This window comes from Rhinatrema bivittatum, chromosome 2 (genome assembly GCF_901001135.1).
Source record: "Rhinatrema bivittatum chromosome 2, aRhiBiv1.1, whole genome shotgun sequence".
NCBI lineage: Eukaryota > Metazoa > Chordata > Amphibia > Gymnophiona > Rhinatrematidae > Rhinatrema > Rhinatrema bivittatum.
Window position 1 is genome coordinate 245,906,757 of NC_042616.1, and position 20,859 is coordinate 245,927,615.

The 20,859-nt window shown below is 44.8% G+C and overlaps 1 protein-coding gene across 2 annotated transcripts in view; it reads left to right on the forward strand.

Annotated features, from left to right (window-relative positions):
• Nucleotides 1-20,859, forward strand: part of ZNRF2 (zinc and ring finger 2) — a 188,212-nt gene that overhangs the window by 99,892 nt on the left and 67,461 nt on the right. For both annotated transcript variants that reach the window (XR_003854562.1, XM_029589363.1), the window contains exon 2: nt 15,921-16,016. Coding sequence is in view for 1 of the 2 variants with exons in the window: in XM_029589363.1 (XP_029445223.1) it covers nt 15,921-16,016 (96 nt within the window). In the remaining variant the exon portion in view is untranslated. The remainder of the gene's footprint in view (nt 1-15,920; nt 16,017-20,859) is intronic.

Genomic DNA, 20,859 nt, shown 5'->3' on the forward strand with positions numbered 1-20,859 from the left:
GGAGAAAATGGAACTTCTCTTCCGTTCTCAAACTCCGCCATCTATTGCATCGATGTCGTCTGAACCGGCACCGTCCACTTCGTGCCAGTATTGGCCACTGGCCGGTGACTGTCTAGTGTCGACTTGTCGGCCTTCGACTACCTATACTCCCCCTCAGTACAGAGGGGATCGTAGAGAAAAACATCAGCATAGACACCGAAAGTCTCGGATCATCGACCTCGCCATCGTCCAAGCCGCCATCGAAGAAACCCCGTCCAAAAAAGGCACCAACCCTTTCTGCAACCGGGTCACCGAGGCAACCCTCACCCAGACGGGTATAGGGAGCCACGACTCCGCCTTTAACGGTGGTCCCTCCGGCTATGCCTCTGCCTCCTTCTTCCCTTCCGGAGCCGGAAGGGAAGAAGAGGGGGGGGGGCTGCTTGCTCCAGGTCTCCATGAAGAACTGGACTGGATGGTTCAGGAGGCCATCGATAAGGCGATGCACAGACTCCAAGGTCCCCCGGCGCCGAAATCTGTGCCGGTCGCGAAACCGACCATCGATCCCATTCCAGCAGCATTGGCACCGCTACTCTCTAAGATGGAAGCACTCATAGCCGCTCTTCCACCGATGGATCCTGGGTCACCGATGGCTCCGGTGCCTTCTCCGCTTACCCTGTCATCGGGAGGGGAACACCGTTCCGTATTCCTCCATCGGGAGTCTTTCTGCCTCAACCATCGATGCCGATGCGCCCATCGGCGCCACCGAGCCATCCATCAGTGCCCTCGATACCTTCATCGGTGCCTCCAGTACTTCCCTCGATGCCTTCAGATCCTAGACCAGGACCTTCAAGAATACCATCGTCCCGTCCTTCTCGGGTTCCTACAGGGACAGGTGCTGATCCCTATGACACCTGGACGACTATTCATCTCAAGACACCGATGATTTACCATTGCCACCTTCTCCTGAAAGTAGGAAGGGTTCTTCTCCAGAGGACTTGTCCTTCATAAATTTTGTGAAGGAAATGTCTGAATTGGTTCCCTTCCAATTGCAGACTGAACAAGATGACAGGCATCAAATGATGGAGCTGTTACAATTCCTGGATGCTCCCAAGGAAATAACCTCTATCCCTATTCACCAGGTTCTTTTGGATCTCCTCAAAAGAACTGGGAATACCCTGGTTCTGTTGCTTCAGTCAACAGAAAAGCTGATTCCACTTAATTTGGTCCAATCAGCCCCAGCATTCTAGAAACCTCAGCTGGATCACCAATCTGTAGTTGTAGAATCTGCCCAAAAGAGGGCAAAAAGATCAAAACCCCTCTCTTCTTTCCCCCAGGTAAGGAACAGAAATTCCTGGATGCCATTGGCCGGCGTGTCTTCCAGGGATCAATGCTTATCTGTCGGATCGCCTCCTACCAGCTGTATATGACCCAGTACAACAGGGTCTTATTCAAACAGGTACAGGACTTTGCAGAGTCCCTGCCTCAGCAATTCCAGGAACAGCTTTAAAGCCTGGTACACAAGGGTTTCGAGGCAGGGAAGCATGAAATAAGATCCTCTTATGATATCTTCGACACCACTTCCAGGGTATCTGGAACTGCTATTTCGGCAAGAAGATGGGCCTGGCTTAAGTCTTCGGACTTGCGCCCTGAAGTGCAGGGCAGATCAGATAATCTGTTTGGCGAACAGATTCAGCGGACGGTGGCAGAACTCAAGGACCATCATGAGACCCTTCGCCAGCTCTCTCTGATGCTGAGTGTTCCTCCAAACAGCCTTTCAGGAAGGATACTAAATAGTCATTCTTCCATCCAAAGAAGTCCTATCCATCACTGTCTAGAACTCGTTCCACGAGACCTTTCCAAAAGGCCCAGTCTCATCAATCGCGGAAAAAAAAGCCGCAGGCAGCTCCTCAGCTGGGCTCTGCTTCCGGCTTTTGACTCCTGCATAAAGAGCAGCAGCCAGTTTCCACTGCCTCAGATACCAGTGGGAGGTCGATCGTGCTATTTCAACAGGTGGCACACGATCACCTCAGACCAGTGGGTCCTTGCCATAATCTCGCAAGTTTATCACCTGAACTTTCTCTCCATCCCACCAGACTCCCCACCTCTACAGATGTGGAAAACATCAGACCACTCACTTCTCCTGGAGCAGGAGGGCCCCCTCCTCCTCCATTCCAGAGCAATAGAGCCAGTGCCCTACTCCCATCAAGACCTAAGATTCTATTCCCGGTACTTCCTAATTCCCAAAACATCAGGCGGCGTTTGTCCAATTCTGGACCTCCACCGAGAAAAGTTCAAGATGGTGACCTTGGGTTCCCTCCTTCCTCTTCTGCAAAAAGGAGACTGGCTCTGCTTTCTTGATCTCCAAGACGCGTACACACACATTGCGATAACTCCATCTCATCCTAGGTTCCTGAGATTTCTGGTAGGCCCCAAGCACTGTCAGTACCAAGTGCTACCATTCGGCCTGGCATCTGCACCACGAGTCTTCACCAAGTGCCTCGTAGTGGTAGCAGCCTTCCTCAGGACTCAAGGTGTTCACGTCTACCCCTATCTAGACGATTGGTTGATCAGGACTCCCACTCAGCAAGCTGCTCTGTCGTCCCTATGTCTTACTTTACACACTCTGATTTCGCTAGGAATTCTCATCAACTACGCAAAATCCTGCTTAGTACCATCTCAAACTTTTATCATTCATAGGGGCAGACTTGGACACCTTGCAGGCAAAGGCATTTCTGCCTCGACAGCGAGCTCTCACTCATCTCTCTCGCACACCAACTACAGTCTCAGCACCGCATGACTGCACGCCACTTCCTCATCCTGCTAGGACACATGGCGTCCTCAGTACAGGTTACCCCGATGGCCTGCTTGGCCATGAGTCATGCAGTGGACTCTAAGGTCACAGTGGACTCAGTCTGTCCAATCTCTATCGACCACTGTCCACATCACTGACTCACTTTGTCAGCCTCTAGCCTGGTGGCAAAATCAGATCAATCTCCTCCAAGGCCTGCCCTTCCAGGCTCCAGACCCTCAAATAATTCTCACCACCAATGCTTCCAACCTCTGCTGGGGAGCCCATGTTGCCGATTTGCAGACACAAGGAACTTAGTCTCCAGAGGAAGCCAAACACCAAATCAATTTCCTGGAGCTGCGAGCAGTCAGATATGCTCTCAGGGTGTTTCAGGATCACCTTTCCAACCAGGTCATCCTGATTCAGACGGACAACCAGGTGGCCATGTGGTACATCAACAACAGGGAGGGACGGGCTCCTACCTACTGTCAGGCGGCTGCACAGATATGGGCGGAGGCCCTCTCCCATTCAATGTACCTCAGGGCCATGTACTTGCCGTGAGTGGACAATGTGTTGGCAGACAAGCTGAGTTGTGCCTTTCAGCCACACGAGTGGTCCCTCAACCCCACTGTAGCAGACTCAATATTCCAACGTTGGGGTTACCCCCACATAGTCCTCTTTGCGTCACCTCAGAACCGCAAAGTAGAGACTTTTGCGCTCTCACTCGCAGCCAACACTCTCAGCCAAGAGATGCGTTCTCCCTCTCAAGGGCAACAGGTCTCCTATATGCATTCCCTCTATTTCCACTTCTCTCGAAGACTCTCATGAAGTTATGTCAGGACAAGGGAAGCATGATCCTGATAGCACCTCACTGGCTTCGCGAAGTGTGGTTTCCAATACTTCAGGACCTCTCTATTCGCAGGCACTTTCCTTTTGGGAAAGGACCCGCTTCTGATCACTCAGAACGATGGGTGCCTATGCCACCCCAATCTTCAGGCCTTGTCTCTGATGGCCTGGATGTTGAAAGGTTAATTCTTCAGCCACTTAACCTTTCGGAGACGGTTTCCCATGTCCTGATTGCTTCACGGAAGCCTTTCATGAGAAAATCTTATCTTTATAAAGGAACCGGTTTAATCATGGTGTTCTTCTCAATCCCTTGATCCCTTTACCTGTTCCACCACGAAGTTTCTAGACTATCTCTGGCACATGTCAGAATCAGGTCTTAAAAACCTCCTCCATCAGAATGCATGTCAGGGCGGTAGCCGCCTTCCATAAAGGTGTCGGGGATGTTCCTATTTCAGTACAACCCCTTGTAACACTTTTTCTGAAGGGCTTGCTTCACCTCAAGCCTCCTCTGCGCCCTCCGGCCCCTTCTTGGGACCTCAATCTGGTTTTGGGTCAGCTCATGAAACCACCATTCGAGCCTCTCCAATCCTGTGATCTTCGCTATCTCACATGGAAAGTGAACTTTCTTTTGGCAATAACATCTGCTCGCAGAATTAGTGAGTTACAGGCCCTAGTTACCTATCTGCCTTACACTAAACTTCTGCAGGACTGGGCAGTACGCTGCATTCACCCCAAGTTCTTACCTAAGGTAGTATCGGACTTTCACATTAATCAATCCATTATACTACCTACCTTCTTTCCCAGGCCCCACTCCAATCCAGGAGAACAAGCTCTGTATACCCTTGACTGTAAACGGGCTCTAACGTTCTATCTAGACTGTACAGCTGCCCACAGGAAAAGCACTCAATTTGTCTTTCTATTCCATCAAATTGGGGCAGCCTGTGGTTAAGCAGACTCTCTCCTCCTGGTTAGCGGACTGCATATCTTTTTGCTATCAGCAAGCAGGCATTCCACTTCAAGACCGTGTTAAAGCACACTCTGTGAGGGCCATGGCAACTTCAGTAGCACACCTACGCTCTGTGCCGCTTCCTGACATTTGCAGGGCTGCTACCTGGAGTTCTCGCCATACCTTTACAGCCCATTATTGCTTTGACAAAGCCGGAAGACAAGATTCCATCTTTGGCCAATCTGTCTTGTGCAATCTTTTTGCAACTTGATGTACCAACACCCTTCCACCTGCCCGTTAGGGTTCAGGATGCCCTCTACCAAATCTCACTCCAGTCCTAGTGCCTATTGCGTATCTGGGTACTTTTGGTGCATTTCTGGGGCATCCTCAGCTTGGTACTTACCCATATGTGAGGACTACCATCCTGCTTGCCCTGTGAGAAAGTAAATGTTGCTTACCTGTAACAGGTGTTCTCACAGGACAGCAGGATGGTAGTCCTCACGAAACCCGCCCGCCGCCCCGTGGTGGTGGGTTCATTACATTTTCTTATTTTATTTTTCGGCACTTCCTGTAGCTTTAAACAAGACTGAAGGGGGACACCTGCTGGCTGCAGGTTTAGTGCCATGCTGGGCATGCCCAGTAGGTGCCAGTCAAATTTCTAGAAACTTTGATAAAAGTGTTCCGTGATTGGGCTCCATCCTGTGATGTCACCCATATGTGAGGACTAACATCCTGCTGTCCTGTGAGAACACCTGTTACAGGGAAGCAACATTTGCTATATCCACCCACTGACCATTTTCCACATGTTTTATTAACCCCTTCAAAAAATGTAGTATATTGGTAAGGCAAGACTTCTTTTCTATAACTCCGTGCAGGCTTATGTCCCATTAAACTATGCCTTTTTATATATGTTTTGTGATTTTATTCTTTAAAATAATTTCTATGATTTGTCCTGGCACTGAAGGAAATCCCATAAGCACTTGTAAGTAGATATAGAACAGTAAGGCAGGCTAAGAGAATTTGAGAAGAAACTTTCTATAGAGGCAAAAACAAATAAAACATTTTTCCAAGAACATTAAACTCAGAAAGCCCAGGGAATCAGTCTAGTAGAAAACCAGGGGGTAAAAGGAAGCACTTGGGGAGGATAGGGACGTAGCAGAAAAACTAAATGAAGCCAATATTTAGTCATTTAGCCAAATAACTCGTTAGGGTAAATGGTGAATTTTAAATATCTCCCTTTTCTCCATTGACCCAGCAGGATGGTAGTCGTCTCATATAAGTGACACCATCAGATGGAGCCCAGACATGGAAAACTTTTTGTCAGTTTCTAGAAACTTTGACTGGCACACTGAGCATGCCCAGCATGCTGCTAACACATCCATATGGGGTCCCTCTTCAGTCTCTTCCTTTCTGCAAAGCTTTCGCCTCGTGGTCGTGAAGCTTGCACTTGTTTCTTTGCTTTTTTGCAGTTTTTTCATCACCAGCATCATGTCTGGTCCCTCTGTGTTTCTCGAGGTTTTTCCCCCTACGGTCTCTGTAAATTTCTTGGGTTCTCGTATTTGATCGCCAACTGTGTCGCCCCAGGTGGCCGCTGGCCATCGACTGCGTGCCACATTGTTTTGGTATAGCATCATCCAGCTTTTACCAGTGCCCCCAGACTATGTCCATCACAGACCCTCATGAGGTCTGTGTCCTCTGAATGGGGGCATCACACGATGTCTGTGGTTGAGATCTCTGCCCAGATGACCCCCAGGGGCTGTCGGGCAAGCTTGGACAAGATGGAGAAGCTGTTTGCCTCCCTGGGAAGGAGAAACATTCGTTTCCTCCACCGAGGAATCTGAGGTTTTGCCCTCTGAGCCCCCTTCTCCAGAAGAGCGGCAGAATCCGCCCCCCCCCCCAAGAGGATCTCTTTTGCTGGGTTCATTAAAGCCATGGTGGAGTCGACTTTCCAGCTGTTAACAGAGCAGGACTCTCTGCATAAGATGCTGGAGATATTGCATTTCCTGGATGCCTCGAAAGAGGTTGTGGCTGTCCCAGTCCATGACATCTTTAAGGAGCTGGTAGTCTGACTCTGGGAGCACCCCATCTCCGTTCCTCCGGTGAACCGCAAAATGGGGTGCAGTTTATCTGGTCCAGCCTACCATCGGGTTCGAGCACCAACAGCTCCCCTACCAATTGGTGGTGGTGGAATCTGCCTTGAAGGTGAAGAGGCTTCGTACTCATACCTCAGCCCCCCTGGGCTGAAAGTGTAGGGCTCTGGATGCTCTCGGATGCCAGGTGTTTCAAGGTGCTATGTTAGCGGCCAGGATCGTTTGTTACCAACCCCATATGGGTCAATACTCCAGAAACCTCTGGAAACAGACTCAGGAGTTGGGGGAATGCCTCCCACAGAAAATTCAGGAGGAATTGCAGAGGGTAGTGCAGCTGGTCTTAAGTGTATGACATGTTCAAGGCAGCCATGAGAATTGCCGCAGCGTGCATTGGGGCTTGCCGTAAGGCTTGGCTGTGCGCCTCTGATCTGTGCCTGGAGGTCCAGGACCACCTGGCAGATTTTCCTTGTAGGGTGAAAACTTGTTTGGGGACAGGATTAAAGAGGCAGTGGTGCAACTGAAGGACCATCATGAGACCCTTCAACAGTTGTCAACCAGTAATTCTGTCCCCCAGCCACCCAAGAAGCCCCCTAGGCGGTATCCAGGGTGTCCTTTTTACTGGAAGTACTACCTGCCACTCCCTAGAGCAAGACCTCAACAGCCTCTGGCGAGACAGAGGACACAGCAACCTTGTATGCCCTGTCCAACCCCAGCCCCGCCACAGAACTCCGTTGCAGGATTTTTGACTGGCGGCCAGGGAGCATGAGCCAGCCTCCCCTGCCCCATGGTGTCGACTTCCCAGTAGGGGATCGACTGTAGTTATTTGCAGACTGATGGACTTCGATCACATTGGACCTCTGGATCATCATGTGCCAGGGGAACAGATTGCATTTCCAACGAGGTCCACCCCACTCTCCTCCATGTCCACGGTAGAAAGCAGTAGGGAACCTGCAGATATTTTGAGTAGAGTTCTCCACCCTCTTAATGGCTTGTAGAGTTGAACCAGTTCTGCCAAGCCAGCAGGGTGACTGGTTCTATGCCAGGTGTTTCCTGATTCCCAAGAAAACTGGTGGCCTTCGGCCCATTCTGGACCTTAGGGCTTGAACTGGTTTCTGGTCGGAGAAAAGTTCAGACTGGTCTTGTTGGGCATCTTGATTCCCCTCCTCAGGGCAGGAGACTGGCTCTGCTCCCTAAATCTCAAAGACACATATGCCCATATCCCCATTTCTCAGGCGGATTGGCAGTACCTGTGATTCTTGGTGGAAAGGAAACACTATCAGTACTGGGTGCTGCCCTTCGGTCTTGCATCTGCAGAGGCGAGGGGTTCATGTCTTCCCTTACCTTGACTATTGGCTTATCAAGAGCTACTCCAGACAGAGAGGGCACAGAGTGCCCTGTGAGTCACAGTCCGAGTCTTGGAACATCTGGGTTTTCTGATCAACTATCCAAAATCCCATCTCCAGCTGTCGTTACAACTCAACTTAATTGTGTCCTGACTGGACACCATCCAGAAGAAGGCCTTTTTACCCCAAGACAGGGCGGAGACCCTTGCTGCTTTCACTCAGGTAGTCTCCAGTTGCTCCCATGTCTCAGCACACCAGTTTCTCAGACTGCTGGGTCATCAAATCTGGAAAAGGGGTTGCCCTTCTGGAGTCTATAGCCCTAGAATATCCTCACCACGGATGTGTCCCATATGGGTTGGGGATCCCATGTTGTAGCCCTCCACACTCAGTGTCTTTGGTCCTTGCAGGAGGCGCAGCTCATATCAGCTTCCCAGAATTACGGGCGTTCCGGTACGCCCTGCAGGTATTCAGAGAAGCAACTGCTCAACAGTGGTCCTTGTTCAGACTGACAATCAGGTGGCTATGTGATATATGAACAGGGTTGTACTCCTGTTGTCAGTAGGCAGTCCAGATCTGGTCATGGGCCATTGAGAACGGAGGTGTACTTCCCTGGGTGGACAACGTCCTTGCGGACTCCTTGAACCGGGCCTTCTGGCCTCACAAATGGTCCCTCCAATCAAGAGGTAGCGAACTGCATCTTTCACTTGTGGGGGACTCCAGACATGGACCTCTGCTTCCCCAGAGAACAAGAAAGTAGATTGCTTGTCTGGCCCAGAGAGCAGAAGCAGAGGATCAGTGTCTGATGCCTTTTTGCTTCACTGGGGCACCGGGCTGCTATACGCTTACCCTCCCCTTCTGCTCATCTCAAAAATGCTCCAACAGAACTGGGGTACCATGATCCTGATCGCAACATTTTGGTCTTGCCAGGTCTGGTTACCACTTCTACGGGAGCTGGTCTAATGCCTCCCGATCTGGTTCGGGACTGCCCAGACCTTATCTCTCAAGACCAGGGTAGGCTCTGCCACTGGGTGACTGTCCAGCTCTACGCCTTTTGGAGGGCATATCGCGTGTCCTATTGGAATTCAGAAAATCCTCCACGAGAAAATCCTACAATCTCGAGTGGAAGCGGTTTTCGGCTTGGTATGTGGGACATGGTTTGGATCCCCCCCGAAGCTTTTGGACTAACTATTGTACCTCTCCAAGTCTGGTCTGCAGACCATGTCGGTGAGGGTTCACCTTAGTGCCATTGGGGCATATCATCAGGGTAGGGATAGTGCCTTCATTTACACCCATCCCCTTTTGGGGCAGTTTATGGAGGGCTTATTACAACTTAAGCCCCCCATGCGGCCACCAGAGGTCTCCTGGGATTTCAGTGTTGTCCTGTCTCAGGTCATCAAGGCTCCGTTTGAACCATTGTGGGCCTGTGACCTGAAGTACCTATCCTGGCAGGTCATCTTCTAGGTTGCGGTTACTTCAGCCTGCAGGGTGAACAAGCTGCAAGCACTGATGTCGTATCCCCCTTATACAAAATTTTGTTATAAGATGGTCTTGCGTATGCACCCAAAGTTCCTTCCTAAGGTGGTCACTGAGTTCCATCTCAATCAGTCCATTGTGTTGCCTTCCTTTTTTCCAAGACCGCACGCTTACCAGGGTGAATGGGCTCTGCAAACTCTGGATTGTAAAAGGGCTCTGGTAAGTGTATTTGGATTTTCAGAAAGCATTTGACAGTCCTCAATGAAATTCCTCAGGAAATTTAAAAAGTAACAAGATAGGATATGATGTCCTACTTTGGGTTGGTAACTGGTGGACTAGATGATCTGTTTTCCCAATGGAGAAAAGTGAATAGTAGTGTGCCCCAGAGATCTCTGCTGGGACCAGTGCTGTTTAACATTTACATAAATGATCGGGAAAAAGAAACACAGGCGATCAAATTTGCAGATGACAAAATTATTCAAAGTTGTTAAAGTGCAAGTGGACTGTGAAAAACTACAGAAGAACCTTGCAAGACTGGGGAATTGGACATCTCAATTGCAGATGAAATTTAATGTGGACAAATGCCAAGAAATGCACATAGGGGGAAAATAATTCTTACTATATAGGTACATTGTATTGGCTTTTGTATTAGTCACCACCCTAGGAAAAAGATCTTGGCGCCGGTTCAGTGTGTGGTAGCAAGCATAAAAGCAACTACAATGTTATGAATTATTTAGAAAGGAATTGAATATCATAATGCTGCTATTGATTCATGGTGTGACTGCACCTTGAGTTTTGTGTGGAGCTCTGGTCACCCCATCTCAAAAAAACAAAGTACCATGCTGGGTCAGACCAAGTTTCATTGAATCCAGCAAAATACTGTCTGACACTGGCCAATCCAGGTCACAAATAGCTAGTAGTAGTTTATCTATTTCTTGTATCTCATTCCTAGGGATAAATACTGGCTAACCCTAGTAATTTGTAACCTATCATTAAAATCATCCATTGGCCACCTTCCATTCTTCAGGTACAATGTAACCCTGATTTTTAAAAAGGGCTTCAGGGTGATCCGAGGAACTATAGACTGGTGAGTCTGACTTCAGTGCTGGGAAAAATCAAGGAAACTATTCTAAAGAATAAAATCACTGAAAATATAGAAAGACATGATTTTATGGGACACAGCCAGAATGGATTTACACAAGGGAAATCTTGCCTCGCCATTCTGCTTCATTTTTTGAAAGGGTTAATAAACGTGGATAATGGTAAGCTGATAGTTATAGTGTATTTGGATTTTCAGACATGTGCCATGAGAGATTCCTGATAAAAATTAGTCATGGAATAGGCAGCAAACTGTTTAAAAAAAAAAAAAAAAAAAAAAAAAAAAAAGGAAATGAAGAGTAGGACTAAATGGTCAGTTTTAACAGTGGGGAAAGGTAAACAGTGGAATGCCTCAAGGATCTGTACTTGGACTGGTGCTTTTTAATATATTTATAAATGATTTAAAAAGAGGGAATTAAAAGTGAAGTGATCAAATTTAGAGACAAAATTATTTAATTTGTTGAAACAAGTGGATTGTGAGACTGGAAGACTGGGCATCTAAATGACATGAAATTTAATGTGGACAAATATAAAGTGATGCAAATAGGGAAAAGTAATCTACACTGTAGTTACACAAAGTTAGGTTGTACATTAGGAGCTACCATCCAGGAAAAGGATTTCAGTCATTGTGGACAGTACTTTGAAATCCTTGACTCGATGTATGGTGGCAGCGGTCAAGAAAGCAAACTATGTTAAGAATTATTAGGAAAGGAATGGAAAATGAAACAAACTATCATCATACCTCTGCATCGTTCCATAGTGAGATTGCACCTAGAGTGCAGTGTGGAATTCTGATCACATCTCAAAAAAGATATAGTTGAGTTGGAAAAGGCACAGAAAAGGGCAACCAAAATGATAAAGGGGATGAAACTGCTTCCTTATGCAGAAAGACTAAAGAGGCTAGGGCTGTTTAGCTTGGAGAAGAGATGGATGAAGAGGGGGGGGGGGGGGGGGGAGGGATATGATAGATGTTTATAAATTCATGAGTGGAATAGAGCAGGTAAATGTATATTGTTTACTCTTTGAAAAAAAAATACAAAGGTACTCCATGATGTTTTTTGGGGTTTTTTAAATAATTTTTTATTTTTCATTTTCACATAATTACAAGCAGTACTTTTATTAGAACACGGTACATTTAGCTAAACATAAGAAATGTCTCTCACAAACTTAATTTCCAATCAGATTTTTAAACATCTTGTTTAAAATATATGTACCTTAAATAAAAGAAATGAGGGCCTTAATATTTGGGCGAATACAGCATATTCATTAACAAAAAGGAAATCGAATAGGAGAGCAACTTATTCCTTTTCATGTCTATCCCATTCTGGAAATATTTTGATTGTCCAGTCAAATTCCCTGAGCTGCTCGGGTTCAAAAAATACATAATTGTTGTTTAAGTATCTAACACAACACTTACTAGGATACTTTAATATGTACCGGGCTCCTAAACTAAGAACCCTTTCTTGCATTGTAAGGAATTCTTTCCTACGTTGTTGTGTTATTTTTACAACATCAGGATATATCCAAATCTGGGCTCCATAAAAGAGGGTTTTCCTATTTCTAAGGAACATTTTCAGGACATAATTATGATCTGAAAGGAATGCGAAAGAAACAAGCAATGATTTCCATTCTTTAATTTCTGTTTCCATAGATAATTCTAATAATTCAGAAATGTCCATAGATAGGGTATGCCTTTATTCACCTTCTTCTGGTCCCACTTGGGGAAGATAGTATTTATTTAATTTATTTATTTATCGAGTTTTAGATACCGTCATTCGGTTTCGCCATCACAACGGTTTACAAAGTTTCGATGTTTAACAGTGTCCAAAAAATTCATATGCTTGTTAACATAGTTATCTTAGTCGTTCTAACCATAGTTTGGTTGTTGAATTGTACAGGTTAACTTACGTGCTTTGGATTGGTTCTGTATGTTTATATGGACCGGTAGGGAGGGAAGTTGTAGCATAGAGTCATAGGGTGTTTTGGTAAGCTTTGAACATCCAAGTTTTTAGTTCTTTTTTTTGAAGGTTTTTAAATTTTGTTGTGTTCTCAGTTCAGTTGGGTGGGAATAGTACACCTTTGTACATACAGGGAGCACTAAATCCGGAATCTTCAGTATCTGCTTCATATAAATGTTTAATAATTCTAATGGTGATATCATTCTAACAACCGGAAAATTTAAAATTCTCAAGTTATGAAATCTTAGAGCATTTTCAACTCTTTCCATTCTTTTACTAAGAGCACTGTACGATTTAATGAAATTTTGTTGTAGTCTCCACCTTCATTCTTTCCTCGATTTTCAATTTTAGTATTAAATGTCTCTATCAAATTATTATTTATCAGCGTTTGATTATTTGCCTCCATTGTTGAATGGGTTACGGTTTTTATAGCTGTTTCCATAGCCTTCAAAGCTGTCCATACATTCCCCAAAATTATTATTCCGGGTTGACCAAGCTCTATACTTAGTCAGGGGTTCTGACTGTTCTTCTCTCCTTTCCAGCATGGTTGCCGAATGTGTTCCAATGCCTGCAGCTGGACTTTTGTGGCCTCCTCCTGGCTTCCTTCTCCTATGGAGCCAGGCTCTCGCTCAGCACGACTGCCTCCGCCTCCCGGGATACCTCCTCCTCTTTCCTCTGTCCCTTTTTCCAACCGGTCTTCCTTCAGAGATGGACACAGAGTCCTCTCTGACCGTCGGCTTTTGCTGGAGACACTTCTGTTTGAGCGGGGTGCAATGGCTTGATCGGTGCGCTGGGGCTCAGTGTGACATCCAGGGTCAGGGGGGAAGGTGTTCACTCCACCGTCGTCCCCCCAGTGACCAGCCCATCCAGCAATTCAATTGCTCCCACGAAGAAGCCCTAGATGCGAGGTTGGAAGGGGTCAGTCATAGGTGACCTAGATATTGCTCCCCTTTCCCCTTTCTTTTTGTGTGAGGCATTTTTCTTTAGGTATTTTAATTCTGTGGAAAATGCAGGTAGCTAGCTTCTACCGCATCCTATTTGGCAGCCATCTTGCCCCTGGAGGTACTCCTCCATGAAGTTAACAAGTAGCACATTTAAAAATAATAGATTTTTTTTTTCACTAAATGCACCATTAAGCTCTGGAATTCATTGCCAGAGGATCTGGTTAAGGCATGTAGTGTAGCTGTGTGTATATAAAAAAAAAAAAGTGTGGACAAATTCTTGGAGAAGAAATCCAGAAACTTAATGAGCAGGTGGACTTGGGGAAAGCCAAGATGTTGGAATCTTGCCAGGTGCTTATGAGCTGATTAGCCACTGTTTGAGAGATGATCCTGGACTTGATGGACCTTTGTTCTGACCAGTATGGAATTATGTTCTTATGTAAGTCTACCTGGCTAATAACTATATATGGACTTTTCCTTCAGGAACTTGTCCAATCCTTCTTTGAGCCCCACTAGGTTAATTGTTTTGAACATGTCCTCTAGCAACAGATTCCATAACTTGATTGTGTGCTGAGTGACAAAATTTCCTACGATTTTGTTTTAAATCTGTAAGTTGATAATTTCATGGTGTCCCCTAGTCCTCTGTTTGAAAGGGTAAATAACTGTTACCTATTTACCTGTTCCATCCCACTCATGATTTTATAAATCTCAATCGTATCTCCTTTTGTCTCTTCAAAGCTAAAGAGCCCTCATTTGTTTAGCCTTTCCGTAAGGGAGATTTTCTTTTTTTTTTTGTCTGATTTTTTTTTTTTTTTTTTTTTATTTTGCAGTCACACCATGAATCTCTACAAAGGCATTAGGACATTCTCAGTTTTGTTCTCCATTCCTTTTCAAATAGTTCTTAACTTTTTATTTGCATTTTTGTCAGCTGCTGCACACTGAGCTGAAAATGTCAAGGTATTGGCCATAAGGATTCGGAGGTCCTTTTCCTGCATTGTAACATGGAACTCAACATTGTGTATGTGGTAATAGCAGAACTAGAAAAGGGGATGGAACAGCTGTCTTAGGAAGAGAGGCCGAGCAGGTTAGGGCTGTTCAGCTTGGAGAAGAGAGTGGAATTTTTTGCTGGAGGATATAGTCAATCAGGGCTGGTACAAGAGTATTAGGTTCACCTAGGGTGCTATTGGTCATGCACCCTCCTCCCAAACTTACTATTTGGTGGCAGCTCCAGCACAGCACTCCCTCCTACCAGCAGCAGTGGCTCCAGCATAGTGCTTCTTTTGGGATCTAACATAGCACCTCTCTATGCTTAGAGCTGGCAGGATTTTGCTGCACCCAAAATGTTGGTGCTCTAAACAGCCTAGTTTGCCTAATGGAAGCACTGGCCTTATCAAGGCATATAGGATAGCTGATTTTAAAAGGGGTTTTGGCAAATTCTGGAGTAAATGTCCATAAACAATAACTAGCCAGGTAGACATGGGAAAGCAAGGTTTATTCCTCTTTGGGATCCTCCATTGATACAAAACAATAAAGTGAATTAAATTTGCATTAAGCATTGTAACTCAAAATTCAGTTTGCAAAAGTAAAATTCTTGTTTTTAAGGGCATTTTTGTATTTAAGGGTTTTTGTAGATTGTAAAGAAAATGTTAGGTTTGTTCTGTTTTGTTGCTGACTAATTTTCATTGGTTTTTCATAATGACAGGTTTTCTGTGTTGAATGAATATAAAATTGGAAGTATTTCCTTGCATTTTGCATTTATGTACACTGATAGAAAATATTAATTACCACCTAGTTTAGTTTATAAATGCATTATGTAAACAAACTTAACCATGTTATAAGATGAAACCTGTCACATTTGCCAAGAATTGGACTGGTTTTCTGATTTTAAATTTATATTTTACTGTTCTTCCTGCCAAGGCCATGCACACTATACAGTGCATACCAGTGAGCCAGCAGCTGGTCCAGTTTTGACATGTTTTGCCCCTTTTCCTCTGTATATGTTGAGGAATACAGAATAAAAAGCACTCTGCTAATTTATTTTGTAATAAGTTTAAAGATTATTGCTTTGTGCTTTATTTTTTAAACTTATTGTTATATTGCAGCAGTAGTACTGTGACACTTTAATGTTGATTCTAGTCTCTTCGGACACACTTATCTTTTTAATTTATATATTTTTAAGGTCCTGAAGAGTCACAGGTTGGGTAATTTCATGTCATAATCTACTACTGATCACATGTATCATTCTTAGAAGTTGAGATACTGCATCTGTCTTTGCAACAATATACCTTTTCCCCAGTAAGAGTGAACTGTTACTCATTTCTCAAGTCATGAAAGCTTTTGGTTTAATCTGATCTGTCTTGTGTGTGAAATCATGACACAGCAAATTGCTTTAATGACCAGTTGAATTCCTTTATATATTTACAAATGTCTACTTTTGTTGTCTTCTGTTTTTTTTTAGGATTCAAGTGCCCTGTATGTTCAAAATTTGTACCTGCAGATGAAATGGATTTGCATCTTGTAATGTGTTTGACAAAGCCAAGAATAATATATAATGGTAAGACACAATTCTGGCACATTTTTACTGTTGTGTTCTAGTTACTAATTACACTTCTTTTCTGACTGTTGGGTGAATGGCATAACTCCTATAGTAAGAATGAATACTGTTGAATATTTATGTAGAGTTACAGTCAAGCTCATTTAGAATAGAATGTTTGCCTTTCTGTCCTATAGCAACATAATAGATTCTGACATACATTTGCAGTCCTGCCTTAACTCAATGGCTGCCAGGGTTTTCTGGCATAGTTTGAGTTTGCAGTTATTAATGCCAAGGTGGTAAATGAATGGCTTATCACAGGACCTTCTGGGAAACATTTTGAATACTTAGATGATCCATGCTGACTGTTTCTACTTCAGTCTATAAAAGATTGATAAAATTAACTTCAATAGCAAATGTCAGCATGAAACGCATACAGTAATAGCAGCCAACCTGTGGGCTTTTACTTTCATTACAGTGCATCCACATAGTCTGGTCATGTTTTGTTCTTTGGATGTATTTATCTTATGGTCTGATTAACAATTTGCAGTATTGACAGCAGGATAATATTTGTCTGGGATTATGGCAGTGCTTTGAGTCAAAACACAAAGAATGGTTTCCAACGTTTGCTCAGCTGTAAGAAATTACTGTCATGCTTGGGAGGAAATGGAGAAGTTCTGAAGGAGCCCTGAATATAAAGTTGTAATTCAATATGGTAGTCATCTTCTCATTCACACAAGACTGCAACAGTTATTTCAGAAACAAGGTGGTGATAGGTCAGCACATTTCCAGTATTTCTAAACTGAGCACAATTGAAGGTGTTCTACTTCAATATCCATCTCTTGAATAACAAACCTTGGTTATTGAAAAATGAAGTGAAGTTCCCCAAAATAATTCCTATATAAAATCTGCTATTGTTAGATTCCTGCTGTCTTCCAGTTCATTTGTTAAGCAAAGGGTCATTATTCCTCTATTATTAATTAATTGTATTGTATTTAAAATTATCTATAGACTGAGATGGGAACAAATATAGTGTCCTGTACAGTCACAGAGCCAGGATTTAGACTCTTCTGACTGACTACTCTAACCACTAAAACCAGATTTCCACCTTACCTTTTGACAGAATATATTTCTGTATTTCAAGTATTTTCTTAGAAAATTCAATGTTGATTTTTATCAGCAAATGTAGTGCAGAAAAATATGTTTGTTTATTTCAAGAAGTATTTGAATGCCTTTTATATTAAAACATTTTAAAATGAGTAAAACAGATGGTCAAACAAGTTATCCATTCCAAAGGGCCATATACAACTGTAGAATAGCAGGACGATGGAAATGCTTTAAATTGTGCAGGAAACTTATAGCCTGAGAGGAATCATTGAAGGGTGGAAAAGAACAGATGGTCAAAGTATTTAAAATGTAGTGCAGGGAGGAGGGTGAGAGAGAGAAATGAGGGTTAAAGGGAGAGATTAGGTGAAGTTGGCACGTCATAATAAAATGTTTATAAGTTGAAACGCTCATTTGAAAACTGAGTGAAAGGTGGCAGGTATGCATTGATGACCATAGAGCAGTTGGAGTATGAGAGAAATAGGGACTGGGAGGAATGAACTGATGAGTTAAGTAATAGCTACAGAGGATATGTTTAGGAGGCTATTAAACAAAGTATTGCCGTATTCCAGTGATAATGTTTTGAAGGGAGAGCTGAAAACCAGCCTATTTTTATGCCAGAATTGTGTTTAAAGTGGGTGAAAGATGGGGAATTAAGTAGCAAGTAGAAGGGAAGTATAAGGAAGTTTTATCTCATCCAGGATGTCTGTTTAGATGGTGGTCAGTCATAATATATAGCCACGGATAGAAGATGTGAATCAGTAGTAGAAAAGGAAAGATCTACAATATAAATGGGCTCTGACTGGCCTGCAAATGTGCAGTAGAGCACGGCTCTGCCCGACGTGCCGCGCATGCGCAGGTGAGAGCATGTCGGGCAGAGCACGTTGGTCAGAGCGGAGCGGCGCTGGGAGGGAATGGAGCCGTGTGAGGGCTGTGGTGAGGTGCATGCACGAGAGAGAGAGAGACCCGCAGAGCACGTCTGTCAGAGCTCAATATGCAGTACAGAGCGCCTCTGACGGACGTGCCGCGCATGTGCGGGCGATAGAGCACGTCGGCCTCACAGTAAACTGAAACAAACACAAAACATGGACTCACCAGCAGCAGAAGGGCTGTATCCCAGGCCCTACCAGCTGCACAAAGATTGTCAGAGACCCAAGGTAGGAAGGGACTAGGAAGATAGAGGAAAGGGGAGGGCAACAGTAGGTAGAGGAGAAGGAGTGGGAGAATAAGGAAGAGAAGGGTGCTGGGCAGGTGAGGGAAAGGGGAGTGTAATGGAAGAATGAGGGGAGAAGGGGGGCTGCAGGGGCAGATCAGCGGGTGATAGAATGGGAAGGGGCTGCAGGAGAGGACCTGTGGAAGAAAGGAGGAACGCTGGTAGAATGAGAGATGAGCAATGGGAACATGGGAGGGGGTTGGAGATGGGGCAGCAGAAGAGTAAGAGGAGAGGGAAACTGGAGGAGGGAGCATTGGGTGCAAAGGGAGAGAGGGTGGAGGGGGAAGAGTACACATCCTGACACCACCACACACAACGCTTAGCTGGCATTTGGAACAAACATCTTGCCTGTTTTAACGGGCTCAATAGCTTGTTAGATACCGGTATAAAAAGATCTGGTACAAGATGCCAGATGACATGCTATAGCTGTCAACTGCCCATCTACTTTTTAAGTAGATTTAGTGATATGAAGCATATACAAGCTTCCAATGTCTTGGATCTTTTTTCACGTAGATAAGCAGCTGAATTAGCCCTGCTGTCTGGGGCGTCCTCCGTCCTGTAGGTGGCGGAGCTCTCAAAGCAAAGTTCTAAGTCTTGCTACAGTGTGTGCTTGCTTGGCACCTCCCCATCCCCTGTGTAGAGTCTCCTCTGTCCGTTTTTTTTCCGCGAGCCTGACAGCATGTGGAGCTCTCGGTCTCCTCAAGCTTTTTTCTCTGAGAGAAAAGTTTTGTTTTCAGAGAGAATATTTCTGAAGTTTTAATTACTTCTTAGTAGTTAGGCTTAACTACTTTTCAAAATTTTCTTGAAATCACTTCAAAAATGCCTCGTCCAGGATTCAAATTCTGTGACTGTGGTAAAATGTCTGTCAGACAGACATCTTAAATGTTATATTTGTCTGGGGCCCCAGCATGAACAGAGTACTTGTGCTGACTGCGGACGCATGTCCCCAAGAGCACAACGTCAGAGGAAAGCCAAAATAGAGGAGTTGAAAGATTAACGGTAGGATATGCCCCCCTCAGAGGAATCGGCAAAATCCTCCCCAGGGCTGCAGCGTGCCCTGAAAGAGTTGGAACGGCCACATGCAGCGTCGCTGAGTCACGCTGCATCGATTGCTTCGCGCAAATCATCACACTCCGGAGCGAGTGCGTCGACCATCATCGGTTCATCGACGCAACCCCGACACTCTGCATCCGGCGCATCGAAGCACCAGCACCTCGACGCACATTATACAACCTAAGTCAAGCCATGCTTCGGGCTCAAAGCAGGTTCAGCATTCCTCGACGCAATTTAGAGCCAATGCACCGCAAAAAACATGTGCATTCGACTCCAGGGTCTCATACGGCCTCTCAATCCCCCCAAAAAGCATAATCAGGACATAAAAGGAGAAGGGAACCTTCACCACTCCTAATTTTGGAGATGACCTCGAATCCTCTCCTCTAGGACCCTCTTCCTCATCAATTCACTCTGAACCAGAGGAATCATTGCCAAAGAAACCGCATAAATCATCAAAAGATAGACCCAATCCGGCTGAACACCCTGTACCTACACCTGGGGAAACACCGACTACATCCACACAAGTACTAGCATCTCAGGCAATGTCTGAAATTTCCATGATTTTAGCAAATTTTTTAGCCTTTTTGGTTAATCCGGAGCAGCCTACTGGTCAACTACCATTAGAGACACCTCAATTGCCTTCAGATAACCCTATTCCGGGCACTGAACCATCTCTCCCTTTTCTACCACCACCGGCGGTTTCGCCACTAACATACTCTCCTTGAATTTCTACGGGATACCCATCTGACTCACCAGAAGACCAGCCAAAGCCAATTTCTCCTCTGGAAGATCTCATATACTCAAAATTCCTGGAGAAAGTAGGAAACATCCTGGGAATAGAAACCAGAAAATTACCTGTTTCCCAGATCAGAGGTCCTCGGATTACTGAAGGTTTTCGAGACATCATCGGAACAAATAGCTTTACCCTCCCATGAGGTACTTGACACCCTCATGAAAAGAGCTTGGGAAACACCTCTTACAGGACAGGTTACTTCCAGAAAATCTGAGCTAAAGTACAGGATGCAAAAATCATCCTATTATACCCATCTACAACTACCGCATGCATCAGTAGTGGTAGAATCCGCCATGCAAAAGGCGCACAAAACACGACTTCATGCCATCACGCCTCTGGGTCGTGATAACAAGCTTATGGACGACTTCGGGGGAAAAAGGGTTTTTCAATCCAGCATGTTTAAATGCCCGAATAAACAGCATCATTTGCAATAACCCAATACCTGTTTGAATGCTTACAATTATTAAAGCCAAAACTACAGGAATCACTGGATGCTCAGCTGCCAACCGAATTCCACAATATGGAGGAGGGACTGCGCACCTTATACGCACAGTATACGAAGGCTTTGAAACTTAATCAAAATCTACAGCTAATGCGATTGCCGCAAGAAGACTTGCTTGGTTAAGAGCTAGTGTGATAAGGGAAGAAGTACAGGAAAAACTAGCGAATCTCCCGTCTCCCAGACAATTTATTCGGAGATC